The sequence below is a fragment of the Stigmatopora nigra genome, chromosome 7 (genome assembly GCF_051989575.1).
Source record: "Stigmatopora nigra isolate UIUO_SnigA chromosome 7, RoL_Snig_1.1, whole genome shotgun sequence".
NCBI classification, from domain to species: domain Eukaryota; kingdom Metazoa; phylum Chordata; class Actinopteri; order Syngnathiformes; family Syngnathidae; genus Stigmatopora; species Stigmatopora nigra.
Genome location: NC_135514.1, coordinates 8,120,351 through 8,145,000, shown reverse-complemented (window position 1 = coordinate 8,145,000; position 24,650 = coordinate 8,120,351). Strand labels below are relative to the sequence as shown.

At 38.6% G+C, this 24,650-nt stretch overlaps 4 protein-coding genes across 4 annotated transcripts; all 4 read right to left on the bottom strand.

Moving 5' to 3' along the window:
* Window positions 1-1,341: 1,341 nt before the first annotated feature.
* Window positions 1,342-4,317, bottom strand: LOC144199865 (homeobox protein Hox-A10b-like). Its single transcript, XM_077721747.1, has 2 exons — window positions 3,294-4,317; window positions 1,342-2,619 (listed from the first exon to the last, which is right to left on the bottom strand). Exons 1-2 carry the CDS (start codon window positions 4,078-4,080, stop codon window positions 2,345-2,347), a joined length of 1,062 nt encoding a protein of 353 aa, XP_077577873.1. The 5' UTR covers window positions 4,081-4,317; the 3' UTR covers window positions 1,342-2,344.
* A 2,290-nt stretch (window positions 4,318-6,607) lies between these two features.
* Window positions 6,608-9,925, bottom strand: LOC144199867 (homeobox protein Hox-A11b-like). Its single transcript, XM_077721749.1, has 2 exons — window positions 8,863-9,925; window positions 6,608-7,486 (listed from the first exon to the last, which is right to left on the bottom strand). The coding sequence occupies exons 1-2, from the start codon at window positions 9,461-9,463 to the stop codon at window positions 7,254-7,256; spliced, it is 834 nt and encodes a 277-aa protein (XP_077577875.1). The 5' UTR covers window positions 9,464-9,925; the 3' UTR covers window positions 6,608-7,253.
* A 5,946-nt stretch (window positions 9,926-15,871) lies between these two features.
* On the bottom strand, window positions 15,872-18,601 carry hoxa13b (homeobox A13b). Its single transcript, XM_077721748.1, has 2 exons — window positions 17,274-18,601; window positions 15,872-16,195 (listed from the first exon to the last, which is right to left on the bottom strand). The coding sequence occupies exons 1-2, from the start codon at window positions 17,932-17,934 to the stop codon at window positions 15,957-15,959; spliced, it is 900 nt and encodes a 299-aa protein (XP_077577874.1). The 5' UTR covers window positions 17,935-18,601; the 3' UTR covers window positions 15,872-15,956.
* A 1,957-nt stretch (window positions 18,602-20,558) lies between these two features.
* hibadhb (3-hydroxyisobutyrate dehydrogenase b) lies at window positions 20,559-24,545 on the bottom strand. Its single transcript, XM_077721816.1, has 8 exons — window positions 24,420-24,545; window positions 23,561-23,721; window positions 23,374-23,483; window positions 23,173-23,294; window positions 21,867-22,000; window positions 21,703-21,779; window positions 21,467-21,623; window positions 20,559-21,134 (listed from the first exon to the last, which is right to left on the bottom strand). The coding sequence occupies exons 1-8, from the start codon at window positions 24,487-24,489 to the stop codon at window positions 20,976-20,978; spliced, it is 990 nt and encodes a 329-aa protein (XP_077577942.1). The 5' UTR covers window positions 24,490-24,545; the 3' UTR covers window positions 20,559-20,975.
* Window positions 24,546-24,650: the final 105 nt, after the last annotated feature.

The window sequence follows — 24,650 nt, the reverse complement described above, 5'->3', positions numbered from 1 at the left end:
CTGGCTGTCTAAGCTAAATATCCCCCAATAAAGCGAGTCCTTTGTCTCTTTTCTTAGGCGCAAAGCAGACGTATCCGGCGTTTCCTAAGGCGAGTCAACCGGCAGACTGCAATGATCATAACCGAGGCCTTGTCTGAGATCTCTTACCCAGCCTAAATCCTGCATGGAACCTTATTCTTTGCAAATAATACCCGTTTAAATCTGCTATCTTAAATCTTTAATTGCAGGCGTGCATTTAAAAAAAGAGCTGTGTCATTGTTACAATAATAAAACACAATGTGGCGCTGGTGGGATGAATGTTTTTTATTTGTATGCTGCCAAATTATTATTATATACAGATTATTAATTTGTAAAGAGTCATTTTTTTTCACAATTTGCGACGACTTTTTAACTGAGGTAATCAAGGCAGTTTCCTGTTGTGGGACAAAAGTCAGATATAGCCCAACAACATGAGACTACCTAAACCACTGCACAGCCCTGCTTCTTCTCTTCTGTGGTGTTGGAAATCACTGGAAAATGATGCATTGCGACATAAAATGAGCGTCTTTGGGTTTCACGGTGGATGCACTTAACATTGGCTTAATGCAAATGAGATTTATTTTAACACTGCAGGAGTTATCGTCAACGTTAAGCGTGGGGAGTCATCATTGGAAATTAAAATGCATTTTAACATTGAGAATATGCAAGTATCATTCTCCGTGTGCCATTTTGAATGAATATCATTCGAATATTTTATAATAACAGTCATTAGGAATTCAAAGGAGTTTGAAAATTGTGCCATAAGAAACAACCATAACGGATGCACTTTAGCATTGTGTCATTGTGAGTTTCTCTATATGATGTATTTTAACGAGAAGTCATTGGGAATTAAAATGCATTTTACAACTCTGTCATTCAGGGTCATATACTATGACAAATGTACTTTTGCATTGTACTGTTAGAGGAAGTGCAATAAAAGATGTATTTAATAATTTTACCATTAGGAGTTGCCAAAACATTGGTGATAAGTAGTATTTAAAATCCATTTTAGCACTGTGTCATTATAGCTCAATCTATTTTAACATTAGGTCAAAAGGAATTTCCATAAAATGCATTTTAACATTGTCTATTGCTATTGAATTTTATCTGCAAAAGATGATTTGTGTTTTTTCATTGAACAATTGGATTCCATTCAGTTGCTATAATGGCCAATCTGACACAGTACTTTAATTTAAAATCCATTTTAACATTGTGTTAGTAGAGAAGTTTTGTTGAATAAAATGTAGGTTAACATTGTGCAATAGGAAATAAGAAAGTATTTAACCATTGTATCATTGGGAGTTGCCACAAGAATTAAATGCATTTAAACAGTCATAGCATTTTACCAGTTTCACTTGTTCTGCAAAGATGAAGAACAAAAGATGGATTTTAGCATATTTTCATCGGTATTCAGTTGTGCACATGTACTCTGGCAAAATATGTAACCGGTTATAAAAAAATGAGTATGAAACAACCTATATGAGACAGTTCAGCAATACAGCAAAACAATAAAAATATATCTTTGTGCAGTCATCTAGATTTTTTTACAAAACAGCCAACATTTCTGGTAGTTTGTGGAAACATGACCACAGCCAAAATGTAAAATAATATATTTAATATTGGAACATTTGCAATTAAAATTAATTTCACCATCACTCCATTAAAACATGAATGGCAGATTGATAATAGGAACAATAACAATAGAATGTTATAATCATGGCAGAACATTATTCATATTTTAGTTATTAAATTATTGACAATTCTTATAATAATGGCCTTGTGTTATTACTTACTAAAAAAAATTAACAATCTGCCATAAGAATTACTATTAGATGGATTTTAACACCGGGAATTTGATTCAGTTTATCTTTGCATATGTTTGCATAGGGTGAAATGACTTAACAAATGCATTAGTTGGGAATTTTCCTCTGCTCAACTAAACTGGTGTAGCACAGTGCACAAACGTCTCCCAATGAATCAGTCATATGGGGGTGGCGTGTCATCAATACAGCGACAATGAAATATAGAGTTGGCTTTCAGAAGGAGAGTTTTTTTATTATGTTGCCCTGCAAAAAATGTGCAAATACTCATTAAATCTCTCACTGTAACACCAAATGAGTATATTTTGCATGCACATATGGATCGCTATCATTCTATCGCCCCATTTTGCACATTTCAAAGACCACGGTTACAAACGTCATTTATATAAATACGCATCCACGACCATTAAAAGCTGAAATAATAACGTTCAATAAGTTAGCCTACAGGGTCCTGTTTATTCTCACAGTTGGATGAGATGTTGGAAGATAAATCCATCCGCCGGGTCTCAAGAAAAGGCAAAGTTTCCCGACAGCTCCCGGATCCTATTCTCCCGGCTCATTTTTTTTAGTTTCATCCTTCTGTTCTGGAACCAGATTTTCACTTGCCTGTCGGTGAGGTGCACACTGCGGCTGATCTCTAGGCGCCGCTCCCTGGTCAGGTACATGTTAAAGAGAAACTCCTTCTCCAGCTCCAGAGTCTGGTGCTTGGTGTAAGGACATCGCTTCTTTCTGCCACTCTTGGCAGTCAGCCAGTTGGCCGGACTCTCCATTTTGCCAGCATCTGCAAAAATAAATGGCCAAGTTAGGCAACAGGTGTGGACGGCTATGAGGAAGTAAAAATACATCATTTTGCCATGCATAGCGGATATGCTTGCTATCGTGCAGATTTACCCTACATTTTACTGAATACATTACGGTAAAAAGGGTACATTAATGAACCAAAATCAATGCTAGCAGTGCATATTTTCAATGCAAAATAAGATATTATTGATTGAAAAAACAAAAGAACTACTGCCTTGATGTGAATGGAAAAGAACAACAGATCCAAAGCATGCTACAACGTGCACCCGAGAATTACAAGTCATCGTTACTTTATAATTGCAAATAAACTTCTAGTACTGCACACACAGGCACGTCTGCTCATTTGTTGTTTTTAAGAATTTAATGCACAAAACACCCAAGTATTTCTATTGGAACTGCTCCAGGGCAGCCACAAGACCAATAGAATACAATAGGACTTTGTATTGGTTTTGACGTTGCAATAAAAAATAAATAAATAAATAATTTAACTACATTTTGGAAACATTTGCGCATAAAACCTCACTATCACTGCGGAACGTGTAAAATTTACAGTCAAAGCTGCAGTAATACCTTAATTTATTTGCCTAAGAGCTATTCTTCCACGCATGTCTGAACAATTGATCTTATGTGAGGGCGAGTCAGGATACTATTCACCTTTTAAGGGTTTTTCCTCACACTCCACACTGCAGGCGTGTGCAGGCTCCGGCGACAAGGAGTCGTCGGAGCACAGCCGGCTGTCCTCGTCCCTACCCGGGACGTGGGCATCGGTCACGGGCGCCTCCTCGTGGCTCTCCCTCGGCCCGGAGGAAGCAGCCCCGGCGAGCTGCGGGGGCGCGCGGGGAGGTCTCTGCGGTGGGAAGTTATTCACGCTCGGCTGGGCTTGGTGGTAAAGCCTGGGGGAGGCGTAAGTCTGCGACAGGCGGAAGTAACCGGGAACCGGCACGGTGCTGCCGCCTGTGGGCGGACACGGCGTCCCGGGGAAGGAGGCGTCCTCCACCGTGGCTCCTTTGGGGCACTTCTCGGACTCGTATAGGCAATAGGCGTTCTCCTCCTTGATAGCGGCGGAGAAAGAGCACGGCTGCTCCATGTGTTGTCCCCCGGGCGGTTGCTGCATGTGTTGCTGCCCCCCAGGCGGCTGCTCCAGTCTGCAGGCGCGTGACGCCTCCAGCCACGTCTCCATACCCGCGGCGTAGGGGGCCGACGGCGGCACGGCGTTCGGCGCGCTGCCCTCGATGCGCTTGGCGACCCCGGGGAAGCATGAGGAGCCGCCGGGGAGTCCATACGCGTACTCCGGGGGCAAATACACGCCGTTGCTGTGGTAATAGGCGACAGCATCGCTCCTCGCGTTGATGAGAGAGTCCACGAAAAAGGGATTGGCAGCCTGGTTGTTGGGGCATGTCATGGCTGTGCTAAGATGAAGATCGCCCTTCGTGGCCGACATTTCTTGTGCAAAACATTGCGGAATAATTAGCCATAGTCGCGCTTCTCCCTGTAAGAGCGTAGCCAATTAAAAGAGCAGGCGACTGCAGACTCCTCCCAGCCCGGCCAGCCTTGCCCCGTCGTGTCGTATATTTTGCTTTAGGTTAAGTCGAGAAAAGTGCAAAACTGGGTAGAAGCTTTGCACACGTACAAGGAATTGTGGGTAAAAAAAAATCATTTGAGTGAGGGCATCTTGAACCGTGAGCTGAAGCGGAGTTGAGTGTGTGGCTGCTGAAAGCTGCAAGCAGTCATGTACAATGCATTGCTTTATGGCCGTTTTTACTGCATTGTAAAAAAAAAAAGGAGCAGTAAAGGTGCATCACGGTGCATCATACTTCCAATAGGTCCTCCATGCCTTCCAGGGGGGGACTCTTGACCCCTTCTTGGAAGTGCTCTTATCATTTCTGACGCTTGCACTGCTACATTTGGCCTCGGCCAGCATTGAACGTGTGCTATATAACTTTTTTAATGGAGGAAAATGAATCTTTCACTGGAGAAGGCTATGACTTCATCCGTAAACACTCAAAATAGCTCATATTTACAATGAAAAAATATACATTTAAAGAACAGTTGTGAACTGAAAAAGCCAAGTGAGTAGAGCAGAAAAATGCTTAATATTAACTCCATTTAGAATTGCAAACAACTAAATGTGGATTGACTACATTTATGAACAGCATGTTCATTGCATTCATGTTAAAGTGTGACATAAAAAAATGGTATGTATTTCGTTTCATTAATGTGGTAAAATATGTATATTATACTTTTAACACATCTTTTTTTCTTAAATGTGTTACCTTTTCTGGGTTTATTTTAGTATGTTGTTGTTGTTTTTTAATTCTATAAATTATTTGTAAATGTTTTATTTTTTACTGTGGAAATAAAACAGCACAGTTGAGTCGTTTGACTCAATTTTGGACTTAAACTTCCATTCGCCATAAAATTCAATTCGATTGGTGTGCATTTGGTTTATGAAATACACTCAGGCCTTAGCTAAACGAGTCTTTTTTTCAAATGTATACATAAAGAATATAGAGCGTAATTATGAATTTATTTAGACCAAATGCATGGTATATTAAATAGTAAACTTTGTTGTTGTTTTTTTAAATTACTTATCATTTTACGTTTAGTTTGTAGTTGTCATCGTTAAATGCTTTTTAGATTCAAATAGTGTGATCAGTTTGAAAGATTAAACTAATACGTTTAGATATAATAATAATTATGACAATTTGGGGAAGATATTTTTAAAAATGTATCGAACATGCACCATTTGATATTTTCGATGTGCTGTTTTGAAAGCTTGTTATTCGGATTTTGCAAATTGAATTGCGTTTTTATATATTTATTTTGTTTTAAGCATTTGAAATTCTGTCAATTTAAGAGCGAATGCATTGACGCCAAATGTGTGTTCTGTCACTTGCACTAAATTGTTTTTTTTTCTCAGACGCTGTTAATCTGTCATGTGTGATGGATCTTTTGATTTTTATCACATCCATTTTGTTCTTTTGAATCCTTACAAGTCTTTTACAGAATTTGCCTGCAGGTTGCCACACAAATAAATGTCAAACAACATCACAGTATTACTTCCAATTCAAAAGTAAAGCCACAATCCAAAAACTCCTTCAATGTTCATCACGAAACTTTTCTATCTGATCTCAAAAGTGACAAATTGCATGTTGTTATTAAGGCCATAACTTTTGCACCACCTCGAACCACAACGTTTGACTTCATCCCAATACTTTTATTGCTCGATAACATTCTTGGCAACAACGAGTGCTTCCATTGCATTGTGCAAAGTAGAAAGTGAATGAAAAAAAATACAAAGAGCAAACACGAAAACTTCAAATCATAATCAAATCATGTCCTTACCTGAGCTTCCGTCTTTAATCTGAAAGAATCAAACGGCAATGACATTGATCTCGATGGCGCGCCCTCCGGTGGGCAAAGGTGGCATGGTCTTCCAATGCACCACAACAAGGGAAGGAAAGAAAGAAAAACAATCGAGAATATTCCTGCAAAAACCTGGCGTGTTGAAGTTGCACCAAGGCGAGCCACAGCCTTCAGTGGTGCAGCACCTCTTGTTTTGCAAGCCTCCTTAAAGTCGCAGTTAATAACCTTGGTTCTCAGACGCTTTATTGCACTCCACTCCAAATGCTCCAGACGAGTCCGCCTTTTTTTATGACCAAGTTACTGGAGCAACTGGGAGGATGTGCAGCAATCAAAGCGGAATTCCTGCGAGTCTCACAGGATGTACGTTATAAGGAAGCCATATTATCTTATGGCAGGCCAATTCAAGCTTTTTTTAAAAAGCCTTCAAGGGGGAGACGTTTGCATTTTTTTTTAAATGTGGAGTTTAACTCCAAAATCGAATTGAGAAGTTGTTTACTGCACAACTCATTGTGCTTTGGTGAATAAATACAAAAATAGAGCATTAAAGAATTGGAAATATTTAAATGTGACATTGCAAACCCTCAATTTCTCACTAAAACGTGGGGATTTTCTTCACTATTCACTAACAGGCATGTTAGGTCAGAAATCAGCCTGCAGGAAATGGGCCAGCGCTTTGTAATGGATATCAAATTAAAAGCTGCAGCATATCATGTTACTGAAGCTCCAGAGAGCAGGCGTTTTGCATATAAACTGTACGTGCTGCAATATAAAACAAAAATAAGGGCTTTACTTTCATGGCAGGGATTTTTGTTTTATATAACTGCAAATTTTACAGTTCTAAATAATCCAAGCAAAGGAAGTAGCGGTCAAGTAGATGCTAAATGACTCAATATACTCCTGCAGTTATACCCTGAAACACACACACACACACAAAAATAAAAACAAAACAAAATCAGCCCCCTAGACAAAATCACTTTCAGCCATCAAATAATATGCAATATATATAACAAATATCATTTGCATAATAGAATAATAAAAGTCTGAATAAAACGATTCCAGTCTGCACGTGTGTAAATGTGAGCGTAAAAATTGAGGGTAGAACATAAGAGCAATTGTGTCACCGTAATAATATTAATATCAATAATTATAATAATATAGTAAATATGAGGTTGAATGGAAAAAACGTGGACTTTGAAAGAGTTCTCAATGGAGTCCAGGTGTTTGACGTGTGTGTATATAGTCCATGTTTTATAGCAGTGGATTGCTGGTGTAGTACTGTAAACGGTCCCTGTTGAGTTTCTTCTCCTTCATTCTCCTGTTCTGAAACCAAATTTTCACCTGCCGGTCAGTCAAGTTGAGCATCCGGGAAAGCTGCAGCCGCTTTTCCTTGTTAATGTAAACACTGAAGAAGAATTCTCTCTCCAGCTCCCTGATTTGATATTTGGAGTACGGACATCTCTTCTTGCGAGTCTTCTGGCCACCTGATCATCATAACAAAGTTAGTTAAACACCACCGAGACGTGAGCGTGAAGCAAAATGCAACTAAAAATGCAACACACTACTTTAAATGCTGTATATAGAAAATCCAAATAAAAGAAATAGTCAAAGAGATAAAGTATAAATGAAGGCATAACAGTCAAGAGCATTTTTTTTTTTTTTTTGGTTTTGGGTTTCACTGGCCCGCTTTTTTAAGTGTTGCATTTGGTCTCAATGTTGCTGAGGCCAGCTGCATTTTAAATCCCTAGAAATCCAGTAAATTTGTACACATATTGCTCATTAAATTATATGCAGCTCTTAAAGGCAGAGGCTTGAAAGTTGGATTAAACGCCTCGCTTGCTTTTCATATTGTTGATATGAAGAGAGCAGGGGGAAACGTGATCAAGTTTAAATGGTAATTCCATGTTTAAGTAGCTAATTAACAACTACTAAAGACTGAAAAGTGAATTGTGAAACAATATTGAGAGCAGTACAAATCAAGATTTCGAGTAAGTGGATATTTAAGCGGTTCATTTGGATATAAAACAAAGTATAAAAGCATAGTGGTCGATGGTTTTTCATATTGTTGACAACGACATGCAAAAAAGTAGAGGAAAAGTGATTATTTGATCATGGGTTATAGTGAAAACAATGTTTAATTCGATACTAATTGAATTCGCCGAGTTTTATTTGATAAACATTTACAGGTTAGAAAGAGTATTTCTCACACTGCCTGTTATATGCGTGGGAACATTGATTTAAAGTTCACGTTTAAGTTAATTGTCAATATCTCAGTGCACTTAGGTTTTCAAAATGTGGAGAAAAAATGGGTCTTTTGCACAAATTAATGGAAAATTTAAATTATGAAAGGTTATTTTCCTTGTCTCTGAAGTCTCTCTACCCACAATCAATGTAGAAAAATCGTAATGGAAATCAGCGAATAAAGCTTTCAAGTTATTATTCTGATGTGCTAAAAGACCCTGAATGTGATTAAATTATTGTTGAAAATATAGCATAATCCCACATAGGTAAGAAGGTGGCGATTGTTGACAAAGTGAGTCAATGTTAAGTATTTAAAAATCACATACACGTGAAGGTTAAAGTATAACGTGTCAGATTTGTTAATTCTAAAGTGAACCTAATGAAATGAATTGTGAATTAGAGTAACCAAAAGCAGAGAATGGGTATAATTGTAGTATATGTGCTTTGAGTTGAAAGCCCTCACGGCCAATTTCAAGCCCAAGCACGTGATCTTGTCGTTTATCCCAATACTTTTTGTTGGTCTGAATCTCAGGCCCTCCATAAAGCTGAAGAGTGTGTAAAAGAGCACGTAAAACAACTTTTATGAGGGCATCCGAGTGACCCACTGGTCCATACTCACCGCCGCCTTTTGCGTTCCTGTCCTCGCCGAGACCGGGTGACGATTTGGGGCTGCAGCTCTCCGCCGTGTCCGAGCCAGCGGCGTGAGGACCAGGCGCCGATGCCGGCGCCGTCACCATCGCCGGGCTCGACTTGACGGCGCCGGCGTGCCTGTCATGTGTCGGCGTGACTCGGTGCTCCTGGCCGCTGTAGGCCGCCGAGTCGAAGAACTGATCGAACGCCTGCGGTAGGACGCCGTTCCTGACCGCAACGCCGCCGCCGTGGAAGCCCCCCGGCGCCGTCGTTGTCGCCCCGGAAGAAGAGAAGCCTTTCCCGGGCACGTCTCCTCCGCGAGGGCTCGGCCCGCTCCAGCCGTCGTCGGCGTAGCAGTGCGGTAGACTCCCCCTGCCGTGGTGCCATTTGGCCGAAGCGTCAACGCCGTAGTCCCTGAACGCAACATCTCGGACGGACGGAACTTGAGGAAGAGCTGACGACTGGTACGAGTAAGCCACCGGGCAGGAGGGCTGACCCTGGGCCAGGTAGTGCGGGAGAGCCGCGAAATCCGCCCCGGGGACGTAGTAAGTGCAGCTGGGGAGATACATATTGGAAGCATCAAAATCCATATTCTTTCGTCCTCCTTCAGCACTGGATCATCCTGCTCGCATCCTTAGCGCAACGTGTGCTGGTGCTGGTGCTGCTGTCTGCTCCTTGAGCTGCAGTGGCTTTAGTGAGGCACACTGCTGAGCCTTGCAGGTCCTGAGCTGACGTGAGTGAGATCCATGTCTATCCCGAAGCCATGTGACCATTGGCACGACATGACACACGCCTCAATGGGCCCGCATGTGCATGTGAGTCAATGGCTCTCTGCTATAAAGTCAACCTTTGGCTGCACGGCCAAGGAAAAATGCTTGCATGGGAGGAGGAGTAGAGGGGGAATCTTGCATGCATGCATCTCTTCAACGCTACACCTTTAAACACCATACTTTCTCCTTTATGCAGACTGGCAAAGCAGCACTTTAATGGTAAGAAACTGAAACAAAGAAGGTTTGTAGCACCGACTCTTAAAAATGACCTATGATTACAAGAAACCGAGAATTAACATGTGAATAATATGTGTTATCAGTGCCCCAATAATCAACAGCTGAAAATCATTTTAAAATTGCGTCTTAATCATTTATATCTATTGGATACAAATGTTTTATTTGTAAAAAAAAATTCTTTTGTAGGTGTTATTCAATTACATCAGGGACCAAAAATGTTATTGCGTTTTTGACTGTCAATGAAAACGCGCATGTGCAGGCGTTATGTTTTTGTAAATATTCATGGACCTCCCAATGCTGGGAAAACACCCGTGTGTGTTTACATGACATTTCAACATCTGATTTTGATAGTGACGTCAAGGTTTTTTGACTTATGATGGGGAAAGTGTTGACATTTTTGTTGAACACTTGCAAATATGCATGTGTGAAAATAATAAGACCAAAATGGTCACAATTTTTAAGGCCCGGTTGGCTAATCAAAGAGGTTTACAAGAGTTTAGAAAATGATTAAAAATCCAGGAAAACAATTACCTGTCGTTTTAAATGAATAATGGTTTTAGCAAACTTTGTAGGAATTTGCCTGGGGACAATGAAGGCGGGGCACTATGTTCAACATACATAACTACTACCTATTCAAAATAGGTAAATATTTAATCAATTGGTTAAAATTAAATTGTTGACATGGCACACCAATTTGTTTTTGCCAATTAGTCAAGGAACTTTAAGTAACAGGCCCTTGAATAACTAAAACGTATAGCAGTATACCCTTTTACCTGCCACACAGTGAGGTGACGCCCCACAATTTATGACTTATAATTAATGGTTGAGAAACCTTCACACCATCACTTATGAACAATTTATAGCATTGCGTATGCATTCCAGTTTACAAAGCGTTTTCCCATAGTTCTCTTCTGTTTGTGTCTATTTGTGTTTTTTTTTAGGCTTGAAACTAGGTAATGCTGGAGGATCATGTTTTATTTGGGGGCAAATGTTACCCTATACTACATTATAAATACTAAAAACCGCCAGTTAAGCTCTTTAAACCTGTAGATTTGCTCATGGAGTCCCAAAGAATATATTGTCACTTTAAGGCAATATTATTGGCTATTAAAAAGCCTATATGAGGCGTGTGTGGTTAATTTTCCATTCGTTCGTTTTACTAAACTGTACGACGGTCGCCTCTAAGAAGTGTTAAAAGCAAAATTGGAAAACAGGTGTTCTTTGCAACCCCCCCTTGGAAAAAAAAATAAGTGGGTGCTCCTGTAATGTGAGACCAGATGCCAAAAATTAATCAAATACCAAAAAACATTTGGATTGACCGTAAATGTAAAGCAAGTAATTCATTTTGGGGCAAGAAGTACATATAATTTAGTTTTCATTGTCATTTGTTTAAAGTGAATTTGCCCAAAAAATTAGCAGTGCACTTGAAGAATACATTAAAATGGTAATATATAAATATTGGAATATAACCTCTACTATAAGATATGATACCCCACTCAATGAATATAATAAGAGGGAATATTAAATGCACACATCTACTTCTTTTAACCTGCTAAATCAAAGTTCATATTTTACCATTTTAAAATGTACATATGTTACAATACAAAAATGTTTATGTTTAGGACTGACAATGTCAGGAGTCTCATATTTATTTTCATTGAGGGCCACATTGCAATTATGCTCCAGTCAGGGAGCCACTTATTCCTGAAACCTTGTGTGTGTATGTGTTATTTATACAGTATAGTTAATATTTTGCAACATTGATGGGTTATTTCTTTTGAAATAGGAATTTAGCAAAAATAAACAATACTATATTATATGATAAGTATCTAAGTATATAAGTTAATTCAAATCTGTTCAGTAGGAAGGATAAAAAAATGTATTCCATTGACGTATAACAAATTTGATTTTTTTTTTTGGACCACATAAAATGACGTGCTTAGCCAGATCCCACCCTTGGGCCTTGACTTTAACTGTTGGAAGATAAACTTAATATGTCATTTTTTTTAAAGAATACAAATATCGAACAATATCGTACCAATATTTTTTTAAGTTTGAGTGTGCAGCTGTTACAGTATGCAAATACTTATTGTTTTTTAAGGCTTGATGAAGTAACCCATACACCTTTACATGCACAATAACCTACATCAATACAGAAAACAACTAATAATTAAATTGGATATAAAATATATAAATGAATCAAATGAGAAGCAATAAATAAAAATACCATATAAACAACTATACTATTGTATAGTCTACTATACGATAAGGAACCATTGTGAAGCGTTATGGTGCAGGTTAAATCCTATTTAGATGCATTTAAATGTGACTGCTACCTTTTGAGCACAGTTAGAAGTGTGTGCACACTTTTGAGAAAACATTATTTCCATTCATCCTTACTTTCTTTCCCTGTTGGAAAGATCCACCCCCAAAATTGTGTTGTATAGATCACACTAATGGTGAAATAAAAACGTTTTGAATGGATTTATCTTGGTCTGTTTTTCTTTAAAACCACAAAGCCTGGCATTTGAACAGGGATGTGTTGACATTTATATTCACGATTCGTGAGAAAAAAGTTAAGAAAAGACTTGAAGCTATGTCGGAAAGATGGCGGAGACTTCGAAGAACCCCCCTGAGGATCGCACACACCTTAGTAATCACACTTCCATTAGAATATAAATACACATGTTTCACGTTAATTTGTCTTTTCCCTACGCCAATGTCCCAATGCTGACCCGGCCTAAAGAACACTGCAAACCTAAATGGCATGTGGTGTTTTTCCAACTCGAGAGTCCAACCCTACCCGCGCTCAATGCATTCTCTGCCTTTGGCTTGAGCCAGAGATGAAATAAGTGAAGTCCTGAAGATGAAGTTACCATGGCAACCAGTAAAACAGGAATATACATGTCTCGTTATTCATCCAAAGTCTTAAATTTAAGGTTAATACGAACAATTTTCAAAGTTTCGAAGCTGCGTTGACAGCTTCTGTAGATATGATGGGGAATTCTCTGGGTCAAATTAACAGCAAGACGGATCATAGTGCACTTGTCATCTGTTGATTTTGGAGATGCTATAAGATCCCTCCTTTAAAGTTTAAATGAAGCCACGTGTTACTGTTTGAATTTGAAATTTGCTGGAAAAGTCATTTGTGTCATTATGTATGACTCAAATACAATATTGCCATTGTCTTTCTTTTAATGTTATATTTTCCCATTCACTTTGTAGCGACTTGCTATAACTAAGTTTCTATTCTTTTTGTAAGTATATGAATCAGAAGGATATTATCACAATTCTATACTGAGAAGTTTTTAAGATCATATTCAAAGGGCTTAAAAAGGTTTTCTGAAACAATTCTTGCAACCATTTTTGCATGTAAATCAAACTTTTTAACTATTTGTCTTTGACTGTAATTCATTTTTATAAGTGGCCACACATGCCTCATATATCACACTGCCCTCTTGCGTGGACATTTTCTAAATGTACTGTACTGACTGATTTACTACTCACACATCAACGTAAGTCATTTCATTCCTTCCCTCATTCAAGATGAAAACATTTTGCTCATTCTCATTCATCTGTGAACAGTTTTAGCTTCCATATAGTGGCATAGTGATGGCTTGTCTGGCCCACCAAAAGAGGTTTTCAAATAAATATTTTGGGTTAACCAGACGCTCATAATGTGTGTTATTGCATTAATCCCAGAGAGGCACTTTTACTGGGATGGAAGTCATAATAAAAACATGTCTGCTGTGAAGTAAAAGCCACATTTCTCTCCTGACGCCACTTAAAATGATGACCAATAGCAACAAATAAACAATTATACTTTTGCAATTCGTAGGCAATTGACCATGGAAGTCTACTTGTCTTTTGTCTACTTGTCTGTGACAAGTAGACAAAATGATTATTTGAGGGTCTGTTTGCTGAATTTCAATTACATGAAAAGAAAATGCGCATGTGTGGACATCACATTTTTGGTTGTCAAGACTACAATGTTAAATTTTGGACTACACGGACCTGGTGTTTATGATGTGGACATCATTTTTCTCGGGAAACTACATCATGTAAAAAGATAATTCTTTGATTTTATTCTCATCAGGTCCCAATTAGGCTAAATATCAATGAGAAAATAAAAATGCATGCTTTGCAAGAGTTTGGGCCTTGTAAGGTTAAATAGTTACTATTTAAATAGATTTTAGGATGCTGCATACTGTAAATGTCAATCATTTTGTACACTGATTAACTGTTTAATATTAGTTACCACTTGATTGAACACGGGGCTCTGACATCACTTATTCAACAGGGAAAAGTGTGTCTTTGAATAGTTCAATTCATAAAAACCTACATTAGTAGCCCCACTTTTTGCTGGGGTGTTGCTATACATTTCTACCGCAAGAGAGCGCAACGACACCAAAGAAGTGCCCAGGTTTACATACAAGCTACTGTATAGAGAACCAGTTTTACGACCCTGCAAAGGCATTTAGTGATTTGTAGAGCAGTGGAGGCCAAGTTCTGTCCTTGAGAGCCCCTATGCAGTCTGTTTTCCATATCTCCCTCCTCCACCACACCTGAATCAAATTATGAACTCATCAGCAAGCTGTCCAGAAGCTTCGTACTGATCCAGATTATTTTATTCTGGTGTGTTGGTGGAGCGAGATATGAAAAACAGACTGGATAGGGGCTCTCGAGGACCAGATTTGGCCACCACTGCTGTAGAGTCATTGGAAAATGAGAAAAATACCCACCTTTAAAAAAAACTGTCTTTTTGCAAAGCAAAATCCATATAAGTCATACATCAAGTTAAACAGGAACAGTTTGATTAATACAAAACAGGATTATGAATCTTACCTCGTAGAAGCTTTGTGAACGCTGGGTCTATTGAAGAAAGATGGATCTATTTAGAATAAAGCAAATATACTGATGACAATGGTATTAGACAATGTTATATAACATTTCAAACATCAAGCAACTCCACAATGATTTTGGAACCAAACATAATCTAAACTCAACACTTTCTTTGTTATTTTTGTAGACTTATGTTAATACTAAAAGGTTTTCCTTTAAACTACTTTAATTGCAGGCCAAAATAAGATGAGGCTGCACTTGCAGATTTTGTGCTCTAGATGGCTACAAACACTAAATCGCCTCGCCCAAAAAAAATCCAGTAAAAGCAAACTCTCACAACTATCAATGTTATACTTAGTTTTAGGAAATAAAATACTGTCAATGTTAAACTTAGTTTTAGGAAATAAAATACTATCAATGTTAAACTTAGTTTTAGGAAATGAAATACCATCAATACTCAATGCAAACGTGGAATGAAAATATACAATCACTAACAAACAAGATGTAAAAGCAGCTCTGAAACCTTTATTGACATTGTCATTTGGCTATGCCCCAAAAATATTTACAAATTTAAATATCTCCACAATTAGTACTCTCTTTTGCCCATTTGTTTTTCTTTCAAAATCCTATTTACAAACATGAGAATTGATTACACAGTGACGACCACCTCGATATCAAACACTATGTTTCTTAAACAGTGGAGTGAAAATGTCAAATCTTGATTGAATTTTTCAAATTTAGAAAATGCATATATATATATATACGAGTGATTCAAAGAAGGTGTCCAGTGCTGCCTATGCGTGCACGAATTAAATTCTCCAAACAAACAACAATTTTTAAAAAAATTACTCAGTTGAACTGATATACGTGGATTGATTTATAAGGAACTTTTTTATGTGAAGGAGTCCATTGGGATAACATCATCTCACTGCACCTACTTGTTTTGTTATTGGAAATCAAACATTTTGGAAAAAAATGAATAAAGACGTCTAACGAAGACAAATTCGGTTCAGGTCGAATGGTGATGGTGATGGGACAAGTTTGCGGCAAACAGTTCCGACTTTCTGTCAACGTGCTGCGTGGACTGCTTCCAATTAAAAGGCGAGGAAGGGAAGAAAAATGTGAAAGGAGGCACTCTGGCGACAAAAGTGAAGGTAATAAATTATAGCAGAGTTTATTTGTGATCAAGGCACGGTTGTGTCCATTTCCCTCCAAAAGCAAAATAGACGAGGAGCTAACAGGAACTCTTGAATTTATTGACGATTTTCTTCTCCTTTACACGGCGATTCTGAAACCAGATGGTCACTTGCCTCTCCGTCAGGTTGGTGTGTGCCGATATTCTCCTCCGCTTGTCCTTGGTGATGAACTTATTGGTGATGTACTCCCTTTCCAGTTCTTTCAGCTGCACCTTGGTGTAGGGGACACGTTTCTTCCTCCCACGGCGGACTTGGCTGTCCCCGCATGTGTTGTCTGCTGTTTGGCCGTTCCAAAATGACATACATAGGAATTAAAACAAAAATAATAAGAACTAAGGGGGTGTAGCAAGCATAAAATGATGCATACTGTCGCGAGTTATCGTACTCTAATACATTTATTGGAGGGGGCGGGGGGGGGGGGTCCGTAAAATAATAAGAGAGTGAAGGTAATGCAATAAAAATAAGATTTTTGACTGTGTAGAAATACGTAATTGCATAATTATTTTTTAGAATAAAATGAAAATAAACATTGCTACATATCAATGATGCAAAAGTGTTTTATTGGTTTAGATTTTAAGATATAGATACTTTTGTATAACACTATACACTCAAGTAATTATATATATATATATATATATATATATATATATATATATATATATATATATATATATATATATATATATATATATATATATATATATATATATATATATATATATATATATATATATATATATATATATATATATATATATATATATATATATATATATATATATATATATATATATATATATATATATATATATATATATATATATATATATATATATATGACATTTTATCATGTCTTCTCACACACTGATCCACATTTACGCAATACTTTGGTCGAAGTTAAGAAAGCTAATACTTAAATGTCTTTATGGAAAGGAAGATCAATCTCATTATGTGTAGTATATTTTATCTTTCTGTCCAACAACAATATAATAATAATAATAAAAATAATTCTATAGAAAATTTGAACTAAGGAATAATTCACTCAATGAGTGAACAATTCAGCCATAATGAAGGTATCCTTAATTTCTGTGCACTAAGAAAAAAAAACCCGTCAAAAATAGTAAAAAAAACAAAACAAAAACAGACCCTAAAACCAAACATTGCTTTGATGTATTTGTTTCAACAAGCGAACGCGCACAGCCTGGCATCGATCTACGTCAATATTTCCAACACACAAAGCCTGAAGAAATCTAACGCATTTAATACATCTGTAATAAATACGAAATATACATCGACTCTAAAAGGAAGTGATGTAAATCCTCCTCCTTGCTTGATATTATGAAAAATAATCTTACCTTGCAAAGAGGCCTTCCACACGGAATTGGCCTGGGGTTGCTGCTCCTTGCTGCAGTACACTTGGCTTGCACTCCAACCATTGCTGGAGATGGACCATGGCTGGTAGGGCTCCATGGGCAAGAGGGGCTCGTGCCTAGGCTCGGGGGGCGCACCTAGCGCCGGGACCACGGGCACGTCCAAGTAGCTGGCCTGGTAGGGACTCGGGCTATAGCCCTGGTAGAAAGCGAACTCCTTGGCTCGGTTGGAGAATTCCTCCGCGGGGGCCGACGACGACGTCAAGTCCGCGTACTTGTCCCCGTAGGCGGAGGGCTGCGCGCAGGCCTTGACGCCACCGTGGGACACCGGCCTGCACGGGTGGTAGTAGCCGCTGCCAAAGTATCCGTAAGGGAGGGAGGCGTTGGGGGAGCTCGGGCTGCACTGCTTGCCCGGTTCCCCTAACGCGGACACGGGCACCTCGTTGCCGGCGTAGGCGGAGCAGGCGCCGCTGCTCGGAGCCAGCGAGGCCGGATGCGCCAGCAGATTCCGGCACTGGTTAGGGGCCAGGTTCCCCCCAGGGAACGGAGGGTCCTGCATGTTCTTGCCTCGCTCCTCCGAGCCGCCGTCGTAGACAAACATCAGCGGTTCGGCCCAGTGCGAGTGCAGCAGTAGTGACGCGGTCATAGCATGTCTCGACACATGCAAGCGTGCGGCTGGCTCTTTTGCCTCAAAACGCCTGTGATCGAATGCACCCAGACGGGGGACTCTTTGGCAAGGGGAACCTTACCCGCACGGAACCATCGCGAGGTTATTGGTCCGGGACAAACACGTGATATGCAAAGGAGATGATAAAGGTCTGCTCAGGAGATAATAAGGGCACATGAGTAGAGCATGCCCATGTAAATGCACTATTTGCACCTACTTTTATTCTTTCTTTTTTAAATTTGGATTTAAAAACGGTCTTGGCATGTAAAAAAAAAATCACTATTAGGAATTACTGATGCACTAAACATCTTCGACTTCCTCAGTCTTCAAAGCATTCATGAAAGCTTTAATGAGTCCAAGGTACAGCTTTTTGCCTCTTAAAAAAAAAACATTGATTTGACAAATGTATTCTGCCTAATCTCATGAAACAATCCCTTTTTTAAGGGTTAGAATGAGATATTTTAGGGCCCACTAAATGCAAATGATCAAAAAAAAGGATGACTTACAAACGTTTGGCTGTGGGGAGTCCAAAGGCAAGTCACGGCTGGAGGCCAAGGTCAAGTTGAAAGACAAAAGAGCCGTAAACACAATGGAATGGGAGAGTAAAGAGAAGAAGCTTGACACAGAAACATAAAACCACCCATCAGTCAGCTATTCCTTCACCTAAAAACAGACCAAAATTAAAACGAAAAGGGATGAGATGAGGTTAGTTCATAGAAATAAAAAAACAAATCATTAAAACACATGCAATGTTTACGGGAAAAAAAACTTTTAAACAACGTATATATCTGTAAAATTATTTTCTTACAGTTTTAGGAAGTACACATTAAACTAAATCTGACTCATTTTAAAATATGTTTAATACAATTTTCCCACCTTTTGAAGGCAGTAAATTTTTATGGGCCAATTTCATATAAAGCGTGCATAAAGATTTTTTTATTCAAAGGGGGTTAACCTTTAATTAAATGTTACTAAAACTTTGCATCTACGTCTAAAGCACAAATAAGACACAATAAACCTGTGTATAAAGAAAAATACTTTTCCAAGTTGAAATTCTTTGAAGGGTTTGCAGACATATTAAACATTGAATTAAATGCAGAAAACAGATAATATACTGCAAAGAAAAAATCACTGTAATGGTTTTGAAGCCTTTAGACAATTTTTTTTTTCGTTTAATGATAAATCTGGTTGAATAGTCCAATATTAAATATGGCAACTACTTACATTTAAGATAGAGATAAACTCTCATTTAATAATAATGCGACCAATTAAAGTTATTCTTATTGGGTAATTATGTGCAAAGTAATGCTCTGACTCATCTAATTTGGAGGACATCCAAAATTAGATAATAGCTGTGGCATACATTTGAATATACACATAAACACTGCCCTATGCCAGTCGTATTACAGTATATCTGCAACCACATCCCAAAACTATAGACTGTATTATCAATTCAAATTTCTTGCACATTTTTAAACAATGTGAAAGGGGGTTGGTTACATGGCAACACAGTGTAGAGTGGTTATCACCACCACTTCATAGTTCTGAAATCCAGGGTTTTATACCTGGTTGGTTCTGGTCTTTCTGTATGGAGTTTGCATGTTCCCCACCATGCACGCATGGGTTTTCTCTGAATACTACAGATTCCTCCCTGACTCCAAATTATCCTATGGTAGGAAAGTGTGTCTCCACGTAGCTTTAGGTCTACATGTGTACTGCGATGGTCTGGTAACAAATTCAGGGGGCCCCACAGCCTTTGTGAGGATAAGGAGCTCAGATCATGAAGGGATAACATTAAATTGGGGAATTGGTCCCCAAGATTTTTGACAGATAGAAATCAGCTGTAGAATATCCAATTTATTTCTCCAATTATGAAAATTTGTGAAATTAATAAAACAGGAAGATAATACGTACAAAATGGTGGCACATCTGCTGGACGCAAAGGAAGAGCCATTTTGAGCCTAAACGGGTGCGAGTTGGCGTTACAGTGTGCATACAGGCCTGAGAGCAAAGTACTGCTGTGTTTGCAGTACCTATCAAGCAGTTGACAACACAGCTCTCAGCCTACAGTGCTTAATGGACTTTTTATGGGGTTGTCTTGTGATCGCATGACCTGTGGCACCTTGGCCCTTCAGTGGCTCTCTTTGGAGGAGCAGATCAGAAACATGCCGCACCAAAGTCAGGCTGAAACGACTCATGGTTCACCTCCAAAAAGTTGTAAAATGGTCAGACAAAAACAAGTCAACAGAGTGCATTTTAATCAATGGGAATTATTTCGGGTGCCACTCTACCCCCATTTCATTTGCTCATGGGGGCGGGGGGAAAAACAGGCCCCCATAGGCTTTTTGGATGTTTAGTTTGCCTCACATAGTCGTAACTTGAGGCCATTGCATATAGTAGTGGGGGAAAAAAACCCATGTGACAGAAAAACATGGTCTTGCACTTTTTAGATTTTCCTTACTAAAAATATATAATAAAATATAATAAAATATTCCCCCAGAAGTTAAAATGTGCATTGAAAACTATCCAATTTATGTTAGAAATTGTATTATGATAATATAAATGACAGAATTTTAGAATGCATGTTTCAAGTGACTACAGTATAAGAGATTAATTTGTCTTTATTTTTTTTCTCCATGATATCACATTTGTGTTGAAGCCATATTGACCAAATGATTTGAGAGGAAAGAGTAACAAAATAATGGCAGAGGAGAAATAAACCCTTATTTATTGTAACTAAAATCCCCACCAGACACATTTTGAAGTGCTATAGTGGAACAGCTTTAAATGTTTTTAATTCCTCTGCATGACAGACAGTATGGCTTCCAATTGAGAAAGGAGTGTTGCATTGTTGAGTCATAAGGTTGTTTTGGGAGATTGTGTGGCTTTGTCATTAACAACTTCAGAGAAGTCTTTATCAGGCCACTGAGGATACCTCTGGTACAGTGCGATGGCAGTCCTGTGTGGCAATAGGCCCATAACGGTAAGGCTTGCATGGGACGGAGTGGAGGAGGCACACATTACTGTTCCTCCTCCTCACGCAAGAACTGGAACACAGAGGAGAAATCTTTACTGGCGTAACCACGGGCACACATCATTCGGTAGATCTGATGCGCCAAAGAGCCAAGTGGAACAGGGGTTTTCGTGTTGGTAGATGTGTTTTGAGCCAAACCAAGATCCTGAAAAAGACACAAAAAGAAACTATCATTTCTGATCTTCCTTTTGTTTTCGGGCTTCTTAGAACTTTATATTATGCAAATGACAATCACAATGCACAAAGAGCCTTAAAAGTTCATTTTAAAGTTCCAACAATAAAAACATTACATTAAAATATTAGGTTAGTTAATACAAAGGTTATGTATAAGCTTTAGACCATAGATGATTTACATAGTAAGCAAAATGAGCCTTAAAAAGCAGTCTTTAATTAAAAATGCAAGTTTCAAGCCTTGGATTTGTTACTGGATAGCAGCTTCAAGTCCTTAAATGACAATTTTAAAGGGAAAAAACAAACCTTTGCCATGAGTTGGGTGCCAAAGCCTCCCTGGTAGTTATTTGCAGACGGGACTCCCTCCATCACGCCGGGCACAGGATTGTACGTGTCACTGGACCAACAGCGACCTGAACTCATGTTTAAGATCTGTGCCAAAAGCTTTGGATCAAGACCAAGTCTGGGAACGAGAAGCATTTAACAGTGTCAGTAAGTATAAATTGAGGACTATATGTGTCTCAACAGTCAAAAGCTATTACCTGATTCCCAAATTCATTGTTTCTGCTGTACCGATCATTCCTATAGCCAGGAGCATGTTGTTGCAGATTTTGGCAGCCTGTAACCAGTAAATGAACATTTCATATATAATATGTTTCATTCAATAAAAGCAATGTAGAAATCATGAAAAATGTTTTGTACATACTTGTCCAGTTCCAACTTGACCACAGTACACCACATTAGCTCCCATGCAGCTAAGTAGCTCTTTTGCAGCAGTAAATTCTTCCTCTGCTCCTCCCACCATAAAAGTCAGCTTTCCTAAATTGGCGGCACCCACACCTAACAATGGAAATCATGACACTGTCACGGTTTGTTGCTAGTTTCAAATTGTTCCAAAAGGTTAACGGATAGAAGAAATAAAGCGAGGACAAATCAGAGGAGTGTTCATAAAGCTGCAGTGTGAGTTTCTATTTGTCTCACTCGACAGATTTTGCCTGTGGAGTGTAGTAAAACAGCATGAAACAATACTGTATCTGTGAACGTATGACAATAAGATTGTTTTAATCTCAGAGACAGTCAGCCAAATGTTAACTATTATAAAACTGTCATTTGTTAAGTAAACTGATTTTTAATGGCACTCGATTCTAAAGAAACACCATCTATGATTCTAAATCAGCTAAACAAAAAAAAATAAAATGACCCAATCAAGATTGTTTGCAGACAATCATAAAAATGAAGAACACAATTACAGAGGTTCTCTCATCTGGTTCTGAAATTTTTTCACACGAAGAACCAGCAAGACACATGCTGACTCAATTAGGTTCCCAACACCATGGTTGCTTTTAAGATTAATGATTTAACCATACAGTAATTGCCTCACCACTACACTTCTTTTGATTGCTGCACAGTTTGCTTCCTATGATCTTAACATGGAGATTGAAATCAGCCTTAGCCCTATTAGACAAAATTTCTGACAAAAAAAAAAGTCTGGATCTGCAAAATATTTAATAATATTATTATATTTGAGTAATAATGGAGAAAACGTAAAAAAACATCGTCTTTATATTTCTCAATTCTAATAATCTGTTACATGTGCTATCATGTATATTTGATGTATACTACCAAAACGCTTAGCGCAATTGAATTAAAATAATTTTTGCACAAAATAGTCACTCTCCATAAAATATTGTAGCAGGAAGTTCTTCCTTCCCTGTGCTATATACCCACTTGACACTTCCTCTGTGAAAAACAAAAATACAAGACTTACCTGAAAGAGTATTAGGTCGTATAAATGCATTGGACATCTTGCTAAAGGCTGCAGTTTTAGACCACCCACTTTATGCAGCTCAACAGCAACAATCCAACCACATCCCCGAAAATTTCCACAAGGTAGAATAAACCTCTTGCGCAGTAGGAACATTAAAATATGACCTCCAGGCACACGAGTGTGAACACACAAAAACGTACACTCTTCCTATAGTACAATTCAAAATACTGCATATATAATTCACCTCCTGAGACGGGTGCATCCATAAAAACTGCTCCCATCTTCTCAGCAGCTGCTGCCATTTCTTTTGAAACAGCAGGATCAATTGTACTGGAATCAATGAGCAAGGAACCCTTCTTCACTTTCCTGTTGTTAACAAAGGAGGAAGCCAGTTAAATGAAAATCTGGAAACACTATGCAAGATTTCAGTGAAGACAAGTCATACTTAAGGATCCCATTAGATCCAGTATAGGCATCAATGACATTGGGATTGGAGGGAAGCATTGTGATAATGCGGTCAGCCTTGTCTGCTACCTCTGCAGGATTGTCAACAATCTGGAGAAACACGCAAAAGTCAGAAAAGTTAAGAGTATTTTATTTTTCAAGAAATTTTAATATCTTTACTATCCCACCTGGGCACCCAACTCCTGAACTTCCTTGCAGGACTCAGGGAAGACATCTGTGGCAATTACTGGGTATCCATTTTTCAGCAAATTCTTGGCCATTGGGTTCCCCATATTTCCAAGGCCAATAAAGCCCACTTGTGTCTTGGAGGCCATGGATCTCTTGGAGGCTAAAGTATAATGATCATATGATTATCAGTTGAGATTGCCAAGAAAGCTATATTTTCTGTTTCATCATTCAATTTTGCCACTTAATTTAATGCTTGCTTCAAAAACTGGCCACCAATTCAGCTGGGATAGGCTCCAGCACCCCCACAAGCCTAGTGAGGATAAACCAGTTCAGAAAATGTGGTGTGTATGATGATTTTTTGTTTAAAATTGGCACCCACTGCCATAAAAAAATTAATGTACTTTTCTTGTGCCCTTATCATTACAGAAATAACAACTGGGCAGAAATAAGCTTTTGATGGGTTAAAATACTAATCTTCCTCGTTAACGATCTGACCTGCAGAAAAGTTTAATGTTTAATGACAGTAAGCAGTGATTGCAAGACTCAAACAAGAAAACAATCTGAACAATTTACAAGAGAAAAAAATCAGATCGCAAAGATGGTTGGAATATTTACGTCAATAACGTTTATTAGATACTATGAGTTGGCATATGCAGCGAACCCGAGACATGTAAAAGCTCCCAAAACGTGGAATCAGAGAAGGAGCAGCATGAACTAGCTTAATGTAGTGTCAAAATGCATCAAACTTCTCCGTGACAGTATTTATAGCAAAACTTCGTGGATGTCATGGAAGCAAAGCGTCTTAAACGGCTCAAAAAGTAAGACGATCCCGTGACAGCTCAAGTTTGATAGCCTTACCGATCGCATATTGGACATTCCTGCACCGCCTTCCCACAAGGTACTGTGTCCCTCGCAACACGGCCGCCATACTTGTCTCCTCTTAACCCCGTATGTGTGACGTTTATACATCTTAAATGACAGCCCGATCGTCCAATCAAATAACGCATTTACCCAGCACGCCCCTGAATTTCTGCCAATGGGGTGCTGCAATAGGAGGGAAATTTTCTGGAACGGTTTGGTTAAAATCCG

Coding starts and splice junctions, on each gene's coding strand:
- LOC144199865 (XM_077721747.1), bottom strand. CDS start 4,080: ATGTCGGCCACGAAGGGCGATCTTCATCTTAGCACAGCCATGACATGC. Junction 2,620..3,293: donor TGAGGAAAAACCCTTAAAAG/GTGAATAGTATC, acceptor TTATTTTTGCAG/ATGCTGGCAAAATGGAGAGT.
- hoxa13b (XM_077721748.1), bottom strand. CDS start 17,934: ATGACCGCGTCACTACTGCTGCACTCGCACTGGGCCGAACCGCTGATG. Junction 16,196..17,273: donor GTGGAAGGCCTCTTTGCAAG/GTAAGATTATTT, acceptor ACGGCCAAACAG/CAGACAACACATGCGGGGAC.
- hibadhb (XM_077721816.1), bottom strand. CDS start 24,489: ATGGCGGCCGTGTTGCGAGGGACACAGTACCTTGTGGGAAGGCGGTGC. Junction 23,722..24,419: donor GAATGTCCAATATGCGATCG/GTAAGGCTATCA, acceptor ATTATACTTTAG/CCTCCAAGAGATCCATGGCC. Junction 21,135..21,466: donor GCACCCAACTCATGGCAAAG/GTTTGTTTTTTC, acceptor TGTCTTTTTCAG/GATCTTGGTTTGGCTCAAAA.
- LOC144199867 (XM_077721749.1), bottom strand. CDS start 9,463: ATGGATTTTGATGCTTCCAATATGTATCTCCCCAGCTGCACTTACTAC. Junction 7,487..8,862: donor CAGGAACGCAAAAGGCGGCG/GTGAGTATGGAC, acceptor TATGATGATCAG/GTGGCCAGAAGACTCGCAAG.